General features: G+C 40.2%; 1 protein-coding gene across 2 annotated transcripts in view; it reads left to right on the top strand.

Annotated features, from left to right (window-relative positions):
- The window catches only part of Surf4 (Surfeit locus protein 4), a 142233-nt gene extending 130205 nt beyond the window's left edge, over positions 1-12028 (top strand). For both annotated transcript variants that reach the window (XM_070089633.1, XM_070089632.1), the window contains exon 5: positions 10781-12028. In XM_070089633.1, coding sequence (XP_069945734.1) covers positions 10781-10867 — 87 coding nt within the window. In that variant the 3' untranslated portion in view covers positions 10868-12028. The remainder of the gene's footprint in view (positions 1-10780) is intronic.
- The last annotated feature ends 8273 nt before the right edge of the window (positions 12029-20301 follow it).

The raw sequence follows: 20301 nt of genomic DNA, 5'->3' as shown, positions 1-20301 counted from the left end.
CCACTATCGTCCCATTGCTCTTACCAGTGCAGTTTGCAAAGTAATGGAACGTCTAGTAAATAGACGTTTAGTGTGGTATTTAGAGACACACAACAGTCTCTCCACTCGTCAATATGGCTTTCGTAAGGGACGTTCTACCATAGACCCCTTACTGCGCTTGGATACGTATGTTCGTAATGCCTTTGCGAATAACCACTCAGTTATTGCCATATTTTTTGACCTTGAGAAGGCATATGACACAACTTGGAGGTATAATATTTTAGCCCAAGTCCACTCCTTAGGCCTTCGAGGCAATCTACCATCCTTCCTTAAGAACTTTTTAACTGACAGGCATTTCCGTGTTCGGGTTAATAATGTGCTCTCCCCGGACTTTGTCCAAGCTGAAGGTGTCCCCCAGGGATGTGTTCTGAGCACAACACTTTTTCTCCTTGCTATTAATGATTTGGCCTCTAGTCTTCCATCAAATATTTGGTCATCACTCTATGTTGATGACTTCGCTATTGCCTGTGCAGGCGCTGACTGTCACCTCCTTACAGTTTCTCTCCAGCATGCAGTCGACCGTGTTTCCAATTGGGCCACCACACATGGGTTTAAATTTTCCAGCACTAAAACCCACCAAATCACTTTCACTAGACGCTCTGTCATCTCTGATCATCCTTTGTACCTCTATGGCTCACGTATCCCTGAACGTGATACAGTCAAGTTTCTGGGCCTCCTCTTTGATCGTAGGTTATCCTGGAAACCTCACATTACCTCTCTGAAGGCAACTTGTCACAGCCGGCTGAACCTTCTTAAAACCCTTGCTCATCTTTCGTGGGGAGCTGATCGTCGAACCCTCCTTCACCTACATTCCACCCTTATTTTATCGAAACTTGATTATGGTGACCAGATCTATTCAGCGGCATCTCCTGCTACTCTCTCTAGCCTTAACCCCATTCATCACCAAGGATTACGTTTATGCCTTGGTGCTTTTCGCTCTTCCCCTGTCGAAAGCCTCTATGCAGAAGCGAACGTTCCATCCTTATCCGATCGCCGTGATGCCCATTGCCTGCGCTACTATGTACGCTCTCATGATCTCCGCAATCCTTCCATTTATAGAATGGTCACTGATATTAGTAGACATTCTTTATTTGTTCGCCGCCCCTGCTTACTCCGTCCCTTCTCTCTTCGCCTTCATTCGCTCTTGTCTTCTCTTCAACTACCACCTTTCTATGTACATGTAGCATCTCACTTTTCCCTACCCCCCTGGGAAGTTCCAGCTGTTCGAGTCTGTTCTTTCTCCCTCCCTTGCTCGAAAGCCCAACTGTCTACGGTCGCTTCCCGCTCTCTTTTTCTTGACCACTTTCACTCTCATTCTCATGCCATTGCTGTGTACACAGATGGCTCTAAGTCTTCTGACGGCGTAGGATTCGCAGCAGTGTTTCCGGACAGCGTCGTACAAGGGCATTTACTATCTTCAGCTAGTATTTTTACTGCTGAATTATATGCCATCCTTACAGCACTTATCCGTATTGCATCTATGCCTGTGTCATCATTTGTGGTTGTCTCAGACTCCCTTAGTGCTTTACAGGCTATACAAAAATTTGATACACCTCACCCCTTAGTCCTCCGTATCCAACTTTGGCTACGCCGCATCTTTACTAAGCATAAAGATATTGTTTTTTGTTGGGTCCCTGGTCATGTTGACGTACAGGGCAATGAACAGGCAGACACTGCTGCGCGGTCAGCAGTACATGACCTACCAGTTTCTTATAGAGGTATTCCATGTACGGACTATTTTGCTGTAATATCTTCCCACCTTCACACCCGTTGGCAACAACGTTGGTCTACTATGCTCGGCAACAAACTTCAGTCTATTAAACCGAGTATAGGTTACTGGCCGTCTTCTTATCACCAGTGTCGAGGTTGGGAGACTACTCTCTCCCGTCTTCGCATTGGCCATACTCGTCTTACTCATGGATATCTCATGGAGAGGCGTCTTGCTCCTCTCTGTGAGAATTGCCAAGCTCCATTATCAGTCAGCCACATTCTGTTGGACTGCCCACTTTATCAACGAGCACGCAGAATTTACCTCTGTCGTCGTCTTCGCCCCGCTGCTCTCTCTTTACCTTCCCTTCTCGCTGATGGACCCACCTTTCATCCGGACTCTCTCATTGACTTTTTGACAACGACTGACTTACTTCACAAATTCTGATACTTTCAGCCCTTTCTACTTGTATCTCTTGCTACCCTCTACCCCCGTACTATCCCCTGCCCCGCTGTTTTCTGTAACCTGCTGATCATCCCCCCTCCCTTCTGCCATCCAATTCCCTTGCTTCCTTCCCTACCCTGCAGCGCTGTATAGCCCTTGTGGCTTAGCGCTTCTTTTTGATTATAATAATAATAATCATCGAATACTGAAAATGTCGAAAAGCGAATCAATTTTCCCCATAAGAAATAATGGAAATAAAATTAATCCGTGCAAGACACCCATAAGTATGAAAAAAAATTTACCACATGAAATATTAAGTTTAATGCAATAGAATAATTACAATAACAATAGAATAATTGACACTTACCTTTAATGAAGATCTGGTGATGATTGATGGGATGGGAGGAGGGGAGAGTGTCGAAGTTGTTACTGTTTAGAAGGGGAATCCCCTTCCATTAGGACTTGAGGTAGCAAGTCCTTTTCTGGGGTTACTTCCCTTCTTCTTTTAATGCCACTAGGACCAGCTTGAGTCACTGGACCTCTGTCGCACAACAAATCTGTCCATAGAGCTCTGTACCTCCCATTCCTTTAAGATTTGTCTAAAATGGGCCACAACATTGCTATTGTAATAGTCACCAGCACGGCTTGCAATAGCTGTGTTAGGGTGATTGTCATCCATAAAAGTTTGCAGTTCAACCCACTTTGCACACATTTCCTTAATTTTTGAAGTAGGCACAATGGATTCCACAACTGGCATAGGCTTCTCAGGGTTAGCCCCAAACCCTTCAAAATCTTTTTTAATTTCCATACTAATTCTCGCCCTTTTTACCACAGGGTTGGCACTAAAGCTTTCTTGGGGCCCATGGTGACTTATTTTGCAGAAACAAACACCAAAAACAGTGATAATATGGAATGTACCGAATGTATCCTTAGATGCGCGCACACTGCCTGGCTTGTAAACACTGGCACACACAGGGCAGTTCAGGCCACACGTGGACACGTCTCGTACGAATCGCATCGAATACCGGGTTTTTGATTGGATACCGAGGCAAAATTTTTGCGTTAAAATGCATCGAATACCGGATTTATTGGATACCGATGCCATCGAATACTGGGGGTCCACTGTATTCTCTTACATTCCTCTTCCTTGCTTCCATAGATAACATTTTTTGTCTTCACAGATACCTCAATGCACCACTCACTTTTTTTTCCTTTATAAATTCTATGGTTAACAATGTCCTTCATAAACCTATCTGCTGACAGATCTACTCCCAAATATCTGAACACATTAACATCCTCCTTACTCACTCTCTCCAATGATACCTTCATCACCTTACTCTCATCTATGTTCACTTTGAGCTATCTTCTGTCTTTACACACCCTCCCAAACTTATCCACTAACCTTTGCAACTTCGCTTTAGAATCTCTCAAAAGCACAATGTCATCAGCAAAAAGTAACTGTAACAACTCCAGTTATGTATTTGATTCTCCATAATTTAATCCCACCCCTTTTCCTAACACCCTAGCATTGATTTCTTTTACAACTCCATCTATAAATGTTAAACAACCATGTTGACATTACACATCCCTGTCTTAGGCCTTCTTTTACTGGGAAGTAATCTCCCTCTCTCCTACACACCCTAACTTGAGCCTCACAATCCTCCTAGAAACTCTTCACTGCATTAGTAACTTGCTACCTATTCCATACACTTGCAACATCTGCCACATTGTTCTCCTATCCACCCTATCATATGCCTTTTCTAAATCCATAAATGCAATGAAAACATCCCTACCTTTATCTAAATATTCTTCACCTATATGCTTCAATGTAAATACTTGATCTACACATCCCCTACCCATTCTAAAGTCTCCTAGTTTATCCGCAATCCTGCTCTGTCTTACCTCTTAATTCTTTCAATAATAACCCTACCATACACTTTACCTGGCATGCTTGGTAAACTTCTTTCATTCAACAAACTGGCTGCATCCCAACAAAGCAGGGTGGCCCAAAAAAGAAAAATGAAAGTTTCTCTTCTTAAATTTAGTAATTTATACAGGAGAAGGGGTTACTAGCACCTTGCTCCCAGCATTTTAGTTGCCTCTTATGACAAGCATGGCTTATAGAGGAAGAATTCTGCTCTTCTTTCCCATGGAGAACTTGGTAAACTTGCTCCCCTATAATTTTTTACAATATCTCTTGTCCCCCTTTCCCTTATATAAAGCAATTATACACGCTCTCTACCAGTCTCTAGGTACCTTCCCCTCTTTCAAATATTTATTGAACAAAAGTACCAACCACTCCACTGTATCATCCCCTGCTTTTAATATTTGTCATGATCCCATCAGTTCCAGCTGCTTCCATCCCTCCCCCTCCCCCTCCCCCTCCCCCCTTCTCCTTTCATTCTACCTAATGCCTTGTGCACCTTCCCCCACACTTGCATCAGTTCTTCACTCCTAAAAGATGTTGTACTTCCCTGGCCAGTGCATGAAATTACTGCCTCCCTCTCTTCAACATTTAATAGTTCCTCAAAAAATTCCTGCCATCTTCACAATACCTCTAACTCTATATATACTAACTTTGCTGTTCTGTTTTTAACTGTTGAATCAATTCATTCCCTAGGCTTTAACCTATTTATTTTTTTATTTATTATCACACTGGCCGATTCCCACCAAGGCAGGGTGGCCCGAAAAAGAAAAACTTTCACCATCATTCACTCCGTCACTGTCTTGCCAGAAGGGTGCTTTACACTACAGTTTTTAAACTGCAACATTAACACCCCTCCTTCAGAGTGCAGGCACTGTACTTCCCATCTCCAGGACTCAAGTCCGGCCTGCCGGTTTCCCTGAACCCCTTCATAAATGTTACTTTGCTCACACTCCAACAGCACGTCAAGTATTAAAAACCATTTGTCTCCATTCACTCCTATCAAACACGCTCACGCATGCCTGCTGGAAGTCCAAGCCCCTCGCACACAAAACCTCCTTTACCCCCTCCCTCCAACCTTTCCTAGGCCGACCCCTACCCCGCCTTCCTTCCACTACAGACTGATACACTCTTGAAGTTATTCTGTTTCGCTCCATTCTCTCCACATGTCCGAACCACCTCAACAACCCTTCCTCAGCCCTCTGGACAACAGTTTTGGTAATCCCGCACCTCCTCCTAACTTCCAAACTACGAATTCTCTGCATTATATTCACACCACACATTGCTCTCAGACATGACATCTCCACTGCCTCCAGCCTTCTCCTTGCTGCAACATTCATCACCCATGCTTCACACCCATATAAGAGCGTTGGTAAAACTATACTCTCATACATTCCCCTCTTTGCCTCCAAGGACAAGGACCTATTTATCTCGCTCCAAAATTTTTTTTCTCGGCAAAATTTGTTGACAGCACCTCACCCACTCTGTCATTTACACTTGTGCACTCCCTCACCACTCTTTTCACCTCTTTTACTCTATATACTCCACCCTTTTTATATCACTTCTTCTCTAAAAGTCTCTCATACCCAACCTTTTTCTGTTTTATCAAACCCTTTACCTCATTCCACCAATTACTTCTTTCTTCCTGCACCCACCTTCCTCTAACTACAAACTTCTGCTCTGCATTCTAACATGGCCTTTTTAAAACTATCCCACCCCTCTTCAACCCCCATACTAGCTATACTTTCATTAGCCCACCTTTCTCCCAATAGTTGCTTATATCTCGCCCTAACTTTCAATAATAACCCTAACTTGGTTTATAAACTTTCACCTCTTACTTGCTGTTGCTGTTTTTTCCTTTTTCCCATTTACCTCTTACTCTAACTGTAGCTACAATTAAATAATGATCTGATATATCTGCTGCCCCTCTATAAATAGGCTCATCTGAAGTCTACCCATCAACCTTTTATCCACCACTACATGATCTAACAAACTACTTTCATTACATGCTATATCATATCTGGTGTACTTATTTATCCTCTTCCTTAAAATATGTATTACTTATTATCAAACCTCTTTCTATACATAATTCAAATTAAAAGCTCCCCATTTTCATTTTCCCCTGGCACCCCAAACTTAGCTACTACTACTCTCCACAACAGTTTTACCCACTTTAGCATTTAGGTCCCCAACCACAAGTACTCTCTCACTTGGTTCAAAACTTCCCATTCACTCACTCAGCATCTCCCAAAAATCTCTCTACACTTCTCTCTTCTCCAGGTGCATAAACACTTAACTATAACCCACTTTTTTCATCCCACCCTTATTTTACTCCACATAATCCTTGAATTTATACATTTATATTCCCTCTTTTCCTGCCATAACTTATCCTTCAACATTATTGCTACTCCTTCCTTAGCTCTAACTCTATTAGAAACACTTATCTAATCCCATTTATTTCTCTCCCCTGAAACTCCTACCCCCTTCAGCTTTGTTTCAGTTAGAGCCATGACATTCAGCTTTTCATTCATAACCTTCACAGTCCACGGCCCATGTCCTCTCAAATGCTATCTCATTACTTCTTAACAAGTCACTAGAAACTAGCACCTTCCCGAAACTACTCAAGACGGCAAGGGTTACACCAGTACATAAAGGTGGTGACCCTACAGATTTAAACAACTGTAGGCCATTGCTATCCAGAATCTTTGAGAAACTCGTGCACAGGAGACTATATTCATTTATAACGGCACAAAACATACTCGACCCCTGCCAATTTGGATTCAGGAAAAATAAAAGCAATAACGATGCAATCATAAAAATGCTAGATCTGCTTTACACAGCATTGGAAAATAAAGAATATCCACTAGGAATTTTTATTGACCTAAGAAAAGCTTTTGACACAGTAGACCACAGCATCCTACTCCACAAACTTGACCATTATGGTATAAGAGGCCATGCGCTTGCATATTTCAAATCTTACCTTACTAATAGGTATCAGTATGTCACCATTAAAGACACAGCATCAACAACACGGCCACTTGATACTGGAGTTCCACAGGGAAGTGTCCTTGGTCCCCTGCTCTTCCTCATATACATCAATGATCTTCCAAACGTATCTCAACACCTGAACCCCATTCTCTTTGCTGACGACACGACTTATGTCATCTCTCGCCCTAATCTTGCCACCCTCAACACTATTGTTAACGAGGAGCTGATCAAAATATCAGCTTGGATGACAGCCAATAAACTTATGCTTAACACTGACAAAACCTACTACATTATGTTTGGTAGCAGAGCAGGAGATGCGCAAATTAACATTAAGATCGACAACACTCTAATTGCCAGACATAATGAGGGCAAATTCCTAGGCCTATACCTCGACAACAACATGAATTTCAGCACCCATATCCAACACATAACCAAAAAAGTACTCAAAACGGTTGGGATCCTCTCCAAGATACGATACTACGTGCTGGAAACTGCCCTTCTCACACTATACCATTCACTTATATATCCATACCTCACCTATGCTATCTGTGCTTGGGGTTCAACTGCAGCAACACGCCTAAAGCCAATAATAACATAACAAAAAGCCGCAGTAAGAATAATCACTAAATCCCATCCCTGGCAACACACCTCCCCACTCTTCATAGATCTAAACTTACTCCCTGTTCAGTACATCCACACTTACTACTGTGCAATCTACATCTACAGGACCTTAAATTCCAATATTAACCTTGACCTAAAACGCTTTCTTGATAGTTGTGACAGAACCCACAGGCATAACACCGGACACAAACATCTCTGACATTTCCCGTGTCCGACTAAAGCTTTACAAAAATTCAATGTATGTCAAAGGCCCTAAAATCTGGAACACCCTACCTGAAAACTCTAGAACTGCAGACACATTCATCACCTTCAAAACTACCATCAGAAAACATCTTATCTCCCTGATACACCCTGTCAACTAATTACACGAATACCACCTGGTGGTTCACACTTACACTCGCTCACCCATTTGACCATAAACAGAAATATTAATCTCAATCTTAAAATAATGAATCTTAACTAGTCATAAGTTGGCCTGTGATACTCCAATACTGAAACTATGTATTGTGCCAAAACAAAAGCATTCACATTGCTAAACTCACAAACTAGTATTTAGTCACTTAGCCATAATACCAACTTACCTCATAATTTTGTAATATTTTAAACTTAAGATTTAATCTAAGTCTGCCCGAAATGCCTAGCCATGCTAGGTGTTCTAGTGGTACACTCTGTAATTATTATTTTACCACATGTAAACCACACAATAACCAAATTCTGTAAACTCAGCATTGTAATCCTTATAGAGAATCTTTCTTGTCATCCTCACTACATCCATGAACATTCACACATCCCAACTTAAAGGTTTTCTTCTTTTTTATTTTAAGTAAGCTGTATGGGAAAAGAGATTAATAGCCCCTTGCTCCTGGCATTTTAGTTGACTTTTACAACACTCATGGCTTACGGAGCAAAGGTTCTTATTCTGCTACCCCATGGATATGAAAAGAAAATAATAAGAACGAGAACTATTATGAATAACCAAAGAAAATTCAGATGAGTGTGTATACATAAACGTGCACATACATAAACGTGCACATACATGTGTAACCTAATTGTAAGTAAAAGTAGCAAGATATACCTGTTATCTTGTGTGTTTGAGACCGAAAGACACAAATACCGGTTTCTGTCTTACACTTATTTGGCAGGACAGTAGTACTTCCCTGGGTGGCTGCTGTCTACCAACCTCCTCCTATTTTGAAACTTTTCTTCTTTCAACACACCGGCCGTATCCCACCGAGGCAGGGTGGCTCAAAAGGAAAAATGAAAGTTTCTCCTTTTACATTTAGTAATATATACAGGAGAAGGAGTTACTAGCCCCTTGCTCCCTATTTTGAAACTATTTTATAAAAAAAAATTTCTCTACATTTGTACTAGGAACCTCCAGAATAAGACCAACAAAACATTAGTCTTCTGTTTGAATAAGTTTCAAGTAACCTTTATTAACTCTAGTCATGAAATTTTATATTGATATTCACTGAAATTAATGGTTTCGGACGTACTAATACGGCTTATGCACCAGGGTTATTGATGTACTAGAACGCCTAAATTCTAGCGCCTTCAAATCTAGCGAGAGAAAGCTGGCAGGCCTACATATGAAAGATTGGATCTGTGGTCAGTGTGCACAGTATAAAAAAAATCCTGCAGCACAGTGTATAATGAGAAAAAAAAAACTTTGACAGTGGTTTTGGATTAAAACAGCGAATTTGCACTGTATTTTCGTATGGTATTTATGGTTGCATTCTAGTTTTCTTAGTCTTATTTTATAAAATGGAAGACATATTACAGTAATTGAGATGATTTAGATTGGTTTCACAATGAAAAGTACCTTGAAATTGAGCTCAAAGTAGCAGAAATGTTCGATTTTTACCAAAGTTCAAAAGTAAACAAATCATGCTAGGCGTCCAATACACACCAACTGGCGAGTCTAATATTCTTTCACAAGTGCACCAATATTATTTATACCATTTCTACACTAATGCAGTAGTCTGCATAACAGTAAATCTTCCATTTTTTGTGAGAATAAAAATTCCAAGAGGAAAGCAAAAGAAATGTAAGAGGGGCCTGGGAATGTGACTAACAGAGAACTTGTTATTTTAGTGCCAGGAATGTCTGTCTTGTTTATTCTGGACCCTATTTGGAAATTGGCATCTTCTGAAATTTGTGTGAAATTGGCAAAATTGCCAATTTCTAACCACTTTATTGGATAGTTGAAATTCGTGAATGGGTGGTTTCTTGTACTCATTCGATAGATAAAATGGAGTTCTAGCGAAATAAGTAAGATTTTTGTCGACTAGTACACTGGAATTGGCCAAGAATAGGGCTCAAAGTGGGCAAAATCGCCAATGTGTAAACATTGTTGAGACCGCTAGCTTCGCGAGAGCGTAATTCCATAAGTTTTCCATCAAATTTCATACTTTTGGTGTCATTGTGATTGGGAAAAGATTCTCTATCATTTCATAAGATTTTTTTTTTTTTTTTTTTTTTTTTTTTTTTTTTTTTTTTTTTTTTTTTCCAAAAAATTTTTGACTGAGAAAGAGTTTAGGAGAGGGCCTCTCAACCCTGAGAGGGTTAAAGTGAAAGGTTCAAAACACTTGTCTGCTCCTGATCATTATATTTTAATATATAGCAATTGCAAGCATTAATCAATGTTCAGGGTAAGAATACTTAAGTTTATAGAATTATGTATAAGAAAGAGATGGTATTTATGTGTAGGCATATCTAAAAAGTTTAATTCTGATGCCAATTTTGTGCAGTTATGACTCTGGCTCAAGATGAGCGGGCTTTTTATCCAAGAAGTTGGGCTTGGCATCCCCTTCCTTGGGTTGAACCTGAATTCCTCCCAGTACCTAGCCACTATATGACCCGTGTGTTTATAAATTTTCTCATATTAAAAAACAGTGAGTTATAATAGCCAATACATTAAGAAAATGCTGCACAATTCTGGGAATGTGAAATGCAAATTAGCCAGTTATTTGACAATCATAAAGTATCTGATTGGTAGTAAACAACAGAGTTAAGAGAGAGAGAGACTTAAGCTGATGTATCTTATTGTTTTCCAGACGTTGTCTGTTATTGGAGGTCTGTTGATGCTTATTTCTCTGGGTCCTGGAGGTGTCAGCATGGATGAACACAAGAAGAAATGGTAACCGGCTCACCTAAACTCTCATTTTATTCTTTTACTACTGAAGCCACAAGTCCTCTTTTTGTTTTAGGTAAATAATCTACAAAATTTAGCAGTACTGTTTTGCTGTTTCGTTAAATGCTTAAATAATTATCTATGTAAATACTGTCTGGCGTTTCTTATAATTACCCATGTTGATATATATTTTAAATTAGGTATTTGTGCTTCAGTTTTATCTGTTCCTTCATGGGATGGTCAGGGCTTAATATTTTAATACTATCTGTATTCATATTTTGTTAACAGCAATTAAAATGCTGTTAATTATGTGCTGCCTTATCTTCTCACTAAATTGCAAATATATTAATTTATTCCTCTGTTACTAGAGGGTTTTGATTTCATCTCTTCTTCAGGCAGTATATGTATGAAATTAATGTAGACTTACAGCATTGTAATGGATGCCATGCTCTTAATAAACCATACTCCAAAATGAAAATAACTTGGTAACCAAGAATTTGTTGTAAACTTTTCAATATTTCTCATGCTGATCAAAAGAGGAATGACTTCTCTTTTTATAACAACTTTGCTCTTGTTGCTGCTTAATTTTTTCTGGTTTGTAATTAACTGGGGAAAAAATGCTTCATTAAGATCCATTAATAAAACACTGCAATTAGATCAAGCAGCATGGGATGTATTTTTGAGAGACGACTGCTGTTGTTTTTAAGACTTGTATTGGGAAGCAAGCTTCATGTAATATATGTAATGCCCATTGGTTTTGGCTTTGCTTTGCCACATTTATGTTAAATTATTTGTCTCTAGTTTTTAGTAGGGGTTTAAAACATTCCCCATAAGCACAATGGATCTTTGATCCTTTTCTTGCCCCATATTTTATTGGTACCATTAATTTGTTTTGTGACTTTCATTCTTAATTAAACCTAGGACAAACTTTTAAATAAACCCAGAGGGATAGTTTTGTAGAAAAAGCCTGAAACTAGAAAAAAAAAAAAAAAAAACCCAAGTGGCACTTACTTAAGGTTCCACAAGTCCTCAAAATCTTTCAAGCACTTTTGTAACCTTGAAAGAATTTTATATTTATCTCGAAAGATTTTAAAATGTTCAATCTATACTGTTACTGAAAATGGTCTGTAACTTTTGTTAAGTGGCTCTAAATAAAGATTATTCGTATGCATCTTGAGACAATTATCCTTACAAGGTCAAGACTGATCAGAATTTAATTTTATTAAAATTGTTTACCCTTCAAGGGAAGGTTTCTTTTTGCAGTGAAGGAGACTTTGAATCCGAGGAATTATCTCTTATCCTTCCTCAAGCTTTCTAGCTATAGGCTTTCTGAAGCTGAAATTCCTGATTGCAACAACATGCTTGGACTATAGTCTTCCCCCCTCTCCCCTCTTCCCCCTTCCTCTGTCTCCTCCCTCCCTATCTCTCCCCCCATTTTTTTTACACTGGTTAGGTTTAGGGTTCCTAACTTTATTTACAAGCTAGGATCTGTTACCTATATCAGCTCATTTGTAAGCCTTTTTATTAAGACATATACAGATATGGAACAGGATGAAGTTGAAGCCGTCTGTGGGCCAGTGATTTTTATTGGTCAGCTGACTAATTTGATGTCTTTATGCTGTACGAACATGTTCCAGACTCGAGTCATCCTGGAAATGATCTTAGATGAAGTAATGTTTGCTGCCCATCTTGTGTAGAAGCTCACATCTCACTGTCCTCGGGGTGGAGCCAGGTGTGGTACCTTGACACTGATGGCCTTGTGCATAACAGTAAGGCCACCCACATCCTTCCTATGTCAAAGGCTCTGCTGACATGACAGATGCATCCAGGCTGGGTCCAGGCAAGAGATGAGCCATCATTCTCTGTTGTCTATTCTGTAAAGTCATACGAGTTTGGGAGAGGGGAGGGGAGGAGGAAGAGGGAGGCAGGCAGGCAATCTAAGAAAGTGGAGCATACTCAAGGTGTGAGCATACGTATGCTTCGTACAGAATCTTGCACCTCGGCTGTCAAGTAGATATGAGATATGTCAAAATGAGCTTCCTGGCCGCCTTTTTTGCAAGGTTTCCAACGTGGTTCTTCATGTTTAGTTTGGAGTTGAATTTCACCCCAAGGATATCGGCCTCATCCCCCAGGTACCAACACACACTCACTCGTTCTTACCACTGCTCCAGCATTATCATCATGCTGCATGGAGATCATCATCATTTGTGCTTTCTCAGGAGCAAATGTTACCTGCCATCATTTTTTGCAGGCTGCTATAGCTGTAAGCTGGTGGATAATATAACTTTGAGCTGCTGGCAATTTCCTCTCTTGGATAAGTAAGTCAAGAGTACAGTCACCTGCATATGCATGGTATTCTGGGATGAGATGAAGGTTATTGAAGTAGACATTCCATAACAAGGGCCCAAGCACACTTTCCTGTGGAACACTTTCTCCAATAGGGTGTCTTGTTGACTCTATTCCATTGAGAACTACTCTTAGAGGTTTACTTTAAGAGGTAACTGCTGAGGAGGCATAGGGCAGAGCCAGCAACTCCTAGTACTTGCAGTTAGTTTTGCTAAGAGTTCCTGGTGCCATACTAGGTCGAAAGCCCCAGCAATGTCCAGTGCTACTAAACAGCTGACCTTGGATTCTTCCAAAGACAGGTGCTACATAATGGAGAGGCTTAACAGCAGATCAGCAGCTAAGTGACCTTTTCTGAAGCCATATTGGCAATCACAGAGAAGTGAGTGGTAGTTGAAAAACTGTCATCTGCCATGAGGTTGTCTCAAGAATTTTGCCAGTGATTGCCAGGAGTGACATTGGCTTGTAGCTGATGATTTCTGCTCTGCTCATTTTGTGAACAGGGACTACATTTGCCTCTTTCAACAAAAGGACATTTACACTGTTTTGCAGCGCTGATAGGTGCGAGTTAGAGGTGCTGCTAGCTGGTCTGCACATCTACTTGGCAGTCTTGGGCTTGACTTACCTGGGCCCACAGTATTTTTTTTTTATGCCCAACAATTTAAGGAGACAATAGACTTCATCTTGCCTTATCGTCACCACTGACAACTCTGACAGTTCTTGCAGCTAGCCAAGAGATCCTTTGCTGCTGGATCAGGAACTTGCATCCTGGCCACAAAGAGGTCGGCTTTCTCCTGACTGCAATTAGAGGTGGTCCTATCCTGTCAATTTAGAAGCAGAATAATTTTGTCAGGTGAATAACCTTGTCAGTCCTTCAAGAACCATCAGGTTGTGGAGCCCATTCTCCCTGATGCCAGCTTCCTTTTTGTTAGCCTACCATCTAGAGATGGTCCACTTTTGTACTTTTCCCATTTGCCTACTGGCTTGCCTGTGCAGGTTCCTCTTATCGATACAGGTCTCCCTCAACATTCGCGAGGGTTAGGGGATCCAGAGCCTAGCAAATGTTGAAAAATAGTGAATGTTTGGTGCCCCAATATATTGTAGGGAAATATAATATAATACTGCTTCCTTAACCTATTGAACCATGAAGTCATAAAACACGTGAAAACGTCGTAAAATATTGTATTAGTGCCAGCCCTTTGGTAAAGGTGAAGAAACTATAGAATTCAAGAAAGAAATCATAGCAGAGTACCAAAATGGAGGAGGAAGAGAGAGGGGAGAATGTGCCGCCTTCAGTGACTGATGTGTACGATACTAAAGCAGCACAAATTGATGAAGGCTATAGCGCCAGCTAATGATAGTGTAGCATTAACAGTGTAGCAAGTCAGTTAAGCGATTAATCGATAGAAAAAGGACAGCACGAACCTAACTCCTCCAATGATGTTGGAGTTGTATAGGGCAACTGACAACACCGCCGTCTCTACTGCCACCTCCCTCCACCACCACTATGTAAGGCTTATGCTCTGTGGCCCTTATACATCACCAACAACACTCATGACATAATGGCATATTTTATTCATTCTAGAATACATGTCATGTCCTATCTCCAAACAAACTCTGCCACTGCCACAATTCCTAACATATGTAATGACACATTTTAAATATGATTGGGAGGCTGGGAATTCGCGAATGTTTGAAGCCCATGAAAGTGGAAAACGCGAATGTTGAGGGAGACCTGTAGTGTGATGCCTCTTATACCTTCTCCAAGCCTTGTACTTAGCAGTAGCAGCTGCTCTACAAGGACAGCAGAAGAAAGGCTGGTGGGTCCTTCTATGTCAAGTGGTCTGTTTTTGAAAAGTGCCTTACCTCACCATCCTGAATTTTGGTGAAACTTGGTGTGCTGAATCTTACATGTCTCAAAATAAGTTTGGTAAAGTTTTAGATCTGTCAATTGTTGCTGAGATAGAACTCTTTGACACCATTCCACGACCATGTACTGTAATCCTATGAAAGGCTCAGAAGAGGTTTTACGTCTGTGCACATACAAAAACGCCCACAACGACGCAGAGACACTCGTTTTATGTGTGAGGAGTGTAAAACACCACTGTGCATGACACCATGTTTCAAAGACTTCCACAGGCTGCACAACTTCTAAAAACATGTCCTGTGACTGTATATATGTATATAAAATATGGGAAAATAGTAATAAACAACATTTTGCATTGTTCGTGTGTGTAAATATGTTTTATAAACAAAATACTGACAACAGTGTTTATGCAGTTATTGTGTAGTATAGAAAAAGAAATACAAAATAGTACTCATATTGGTCTCACAGGCCATAAAAGTTACTTGGAAAAAAAAATTAAAAAATAATAGAAAATAGTACCTAAAAAAATAATACCGGGTGACCGGCATTCGGCGATGTTACCGTATGCCGGTCATTTTCTGTCAACTTCATGCCTCCATATCTCAGTAAGTATTGATGGTAAAAAAATTTTGTTTAGCCTATAAAATTCAGAAAAAAAAAACTTTTCATAAGAAAAAATAATTTTTTTCTCGAATTTTTACCGACCCTGAGAACAGGTTTGGGAGAGGGCCTGCCGACCCTGAAAGGGTTAAAAGTTCCTCAAAATATTCTCGCCATCTACCCAATACCTCCGTCTCCCCATCTACTAACTCCCCTACTCTGTTTTTAACTTACAAATCCATTCGTTCCCTAGGCTTTCTTAACTTGTTTAACTCGCTCCAAAATTTTTTCTTATTTTCATTAAAATTTCTTGACAGTGCCTCTCCCACTCTATCATCTGCTCTCCTTTTGCACTCTCACTACTCTCTCTTCACCTTTCTTTTACTCTACTCTTCGTATAACACACTTGCTTTGTTAAAACCTCTCGTAAGCTACCTTTTTCTCTTTTATCACACCCTTTGCTTCATCATTCCACCAATCACTCCTCTTTCCTCCTGCACCCACCCTCCTATAACCACAAGCTTCTGCCCCACATTCTAATACTGCATTTTTAAAATTATTCCAACCTTCTTCAACCCCCCCACTACTCATACTTGCACTATCCCACCTTTCTGCCAATAGTTGCTTATGTCTCACCCGAACTTCCTCCTCCCTTAATTTATACACTTTCACCTCCCTCTTACTTGTTGTCATTTTCCTCTTGCCTCATCTACCTCTTACTCTAACTGTAGCTACAACTAAATAATGATCCGATATATCAGTTGCCCCTCCATGACGCATACATCCTGGAGCCTACCCATCAACCTTTTATCCACCAATACATAGTCTAATAAACTACTTTCATTACATGTTATATCATATCTTGTATATTTATTTATCCTCTTTTTCATAAAATATGTATTACTTATTACCATACCTCTTTCTACACATAGCTCAATTAAAGGCTCCCCATTTTCATTTACCCCTGGCATCCCAAATTCACCTACTACTCCCTCCACAACATTTTTACCCACTTTAACATTGAAATCTCCAACCACAAGTACTCTCACACTTGGTTCAAAACTCCCCACGCATTCACTCAACATTTTCCAAAATCTCTCTCTCTCCTGAACACTTCTATCTTCTCCAGGTGCATATATGCTGACTATAACCCACTTTTCACATCCAACCTCTATTTTACTCCACATAATCCTTGAATTAATACATTTATAGTCCCTCTTTTCCTGCCATAGCTTATCCTTCAACATTATTGCTACTCCTTCTTTAGCTCTAACTCTATTTGAAACCCCTGACCTAATCCCATTTATTCCTCTCCACTGAAACTTTCCCACCCCCTTCAGCTTTGTTTCACTTAAAGCCAGGACATCCAGCTTCTCATTCATAACATCCACAATCATCTCTTTCTTATCAACTGCACAACATCCACGCACATTCAGACATCCCACTTTGACAATTTTCTTTTTATTCTTTTTAGTAATTATTACAGGAAAAGGGGTTACTAGCCCATTGTTCCTGGCATTTTAGTTGACTTTTACAACACGCATGGCTTATGGAGGAAAGATTCTTCTTCCACTTCCCCATGTATATAAAAGGAAAAGTAATAAGAACAAGAACTATTAAGATAAAATCAAAGAAAACTCAGATGAGTGTGTATAAATAAACGTGTACATGTATGTGTAGTGTGACCTAATTGTAAGTAGAAGTAGCAAGACGTACCTGTAATCTTGCATATTTATGAGACAGACAAAAGACACCAGCAATCCTACCATCATGTAAAACAATTAAAGGCTTTCATTTTACACTCACTTGGCAGGACGGTAGTACCTCCTTGGGTGGTTGCTGTCTACCAACCTACTAGCAAATGTCCAAAAAAAATAAGGGTCAAAATTCAACAGGTTACTGTACCTTCAATGCCCTGTGAAAATCTGCAATATGGTTAACTTTTTAAGCTGGACATGTCATGTGATCATTTTTTTCAGCACACTTTGTGGGTTTAGCCCTTTTTGATTATAATAATCAGTATCTTTGAACGCTTGCCGTGATGCTCATTGCCTCTGCTATTTTGTTCGCTCTCATGACCTTCGCAATCCTTCCATGTATAGGATAGTAATGGATGCTAGTAGAGGTTCATTGTTTGTTCATTGCCCCTGTTTACTCTGTCCCTTTTCCCTTCAGCTACATTCACTCTTGTCTTCTCTTCAGTTGCCCCCTTTATATGTTCAAGTAGCATTTAACTTTTCCCTTCCCCCTTGAGAGGTTCCGACAGTTCGTATATGTTCTTCCCACTGCTATGCACGAAAGCCCAGATACCTACAGTTGCTTCTCTCTCTTTCTTAATCACTTTCGGTTTCATTCTCATGCCATCATGGTGTACACTGATGGTTCTAAATCTTCTGATGGTGTTTGGTTTGCAGCAGTGTTTCCAGACAGCTTTTATTAGACTTGGCTAGCATTTTTACAGCTGAATTGTATGCAGTTCTCGTAGCAATTACATGTATTGCATCTATACCTGTATCACTGTTTGTGGTAGTTTCAGACACTCTTAGTGCTTTGCAGGCTATAAAAAAAATTGATTCACCTCATCCCCTGGTTTTTGTATGCAACTTTGGTTATACCGCATCTCTAGCAAAAACAAAGGTATTGTTTTCTGTTGGGTCCCCGGTCATGTTGATGTACAGGGCAATGAACAGGCAAGACACTGCTGCATGGTCAGCAGTACATGACCTCCTAGTTTCATATAGAGGTGTTCGATTCACAGTGTGTTTTCCTGTAATTTCTGACCACCTCCATAACTGTTGGCAACAATGTTGGTCTGATATGATACATAACAAATTACATATTATCAAACCAGGTTTAGGTTTCTGGCCATCTTCTTGTCATCAATGCTGAGGTTGGGAGACTACGCTCTCCTGTCTTCACATCGGACACACATCTTATTCATGGGTATCTTATGGAGAGGTGCCCTCTTCCACTTCGTGAGAATTATCAGGTTCCAGTTTCAGTTTGCCATATTCTGTTGGACTGTCCAGTCTATCAGTGAGCTTGCAGAATTTACCCTCAATGTTGTCACCGCTCTAACGCTCTTATTTTATCTTCCCTCCTTGATGACGTACTCACCTTTGATTCAGACTCCTTCGTTGACTTTTTTGACAGCACCTGATTTACTGCACAATCTTTAATGATCCTTCCTTTAGCACTACTCAGTTTTTTCTAACTCTCCCTCTGTTGTTCACTCCACCCTTGTTGCTATATAATCCTGCACTGTCCCCTACCCTGTAGGTTTAGCACTTCTTTTTTTTTATAATACAAGTAAAGCATAGAAGTATTTAATTGTTTTGGTCCATGGTAGCAATTAAACCAGCAACCCTATCACCACAGAGGTCACTCCCAATAGCCATGCAATCTCAGCCACTGGTGGGTTTCTTTGTTAAGGTTCCAAAGTCTTGCTGGGATATCTGTTTGGTTCCCAAGCCAATAATGGGGCTTCTTAGTCTAGGTTCCCAAGCCGGCAGCAGCAGTCATTTTGTGCATTATCACATTGTGCACTTGTTCAATTTTTCTCTTGTATAGCCTACTTTATCTACTGCTCACTTTCAAAAATTTCAAGGGTGATTCACCTAAGGCAGACTAGTTTTTATTAATTGTGGCAGACTTGTCCATATCAAAATCATCCAAAGATGAGGACAAGGCAATTAAAGTGTCTGCTATTTGAGCATCAGCTTTACATTTAGAAAAAATTTTCTGAACTGGTTTGATTTTGCTGTTGTGAGCAAAGTAACATTTATGAAGGGGTTCAGGGAAACCGGCAGGCCGGACTTGAGTCCTGGAGATGGGAAGTACAGTGCCTGCACTCTGAAGGAGGGGTGTTAATGATGCAGTTTAAAAACTGTAGTGTAAAGCACCCTTCTGGCAAGACAGTGATGGAGTGAATGATGGTGAAAGTTTTTCTTTTTCGGGCCACCCTGCCTTGGTGGGAATCGGCCAGTGTGATAATAAAATAAATCACAGTTCAATTTGTCAACCATTTCAACATTGACCCTCAAAAGTCCTGTATGATGATTTTGCTTTCCAAATGGATTACATCATGTCTTTTGCATTGTTTCATATTTTTCGAGGTGTATTGCTTCATGATGCAAACAAATTTGATCATCAATAAGATTTACCTCTGAACGTCGAATAAGTAGCGCTTTGTCATCTGTGGATAAGTCTTGTACCAATTTAAATCCAACTTTCTTGCAATAAAAAAAAAAAAGTCGTGACATGCTGATGATGGTTTTTCTGTTTCAAGGATACATGTTGTGGGACCACCGTTACTGGCAGATTCTATAGTTTCTGTACTAGAAATTTGCTATCAAATTGTCCCCCCCTCAAGGGAGGTTCCTTAATGCTGGTGAGGGGCTCTTGATCTAGGGAATTGGATCTGTGCTCCAGTTCCCTGAATTGAGCCTGAATGCCTCCCATTCCCCCCCCCCCCCCATGTGCTGTATAATCCTATGGGTTTAGTGCTCCCCCATGATTATAATAATAATCATAATAATAATATCAAATTGTCTATATAATTAATTTACCTAAAGATGATGAATAATGACACATGTTATAAGAACTTCACCTCTTCAAGGGGGGCTCCTTGGCGT

The sequence above is a fragment of the Cherax quadricarinatus genome, chromosome 29 (assembly GCF_038502225.1).
Source record: "Cherax quadricarinatus isolate ZL_2023a chromosome 29, ASM3850222v1, whole genome shotgun sequence".
Lineage (NCBI taxonomy): Eukaryota > Metazoa > Arthropoda > Malacostraca > Decapoda > Parastacidae > Cherax > Cherax quadricarinatus.
Note: the sequence above shows the minus strand (reverse complement) of the source record. Positions and strands in the feature narration are given on the sequence as shown.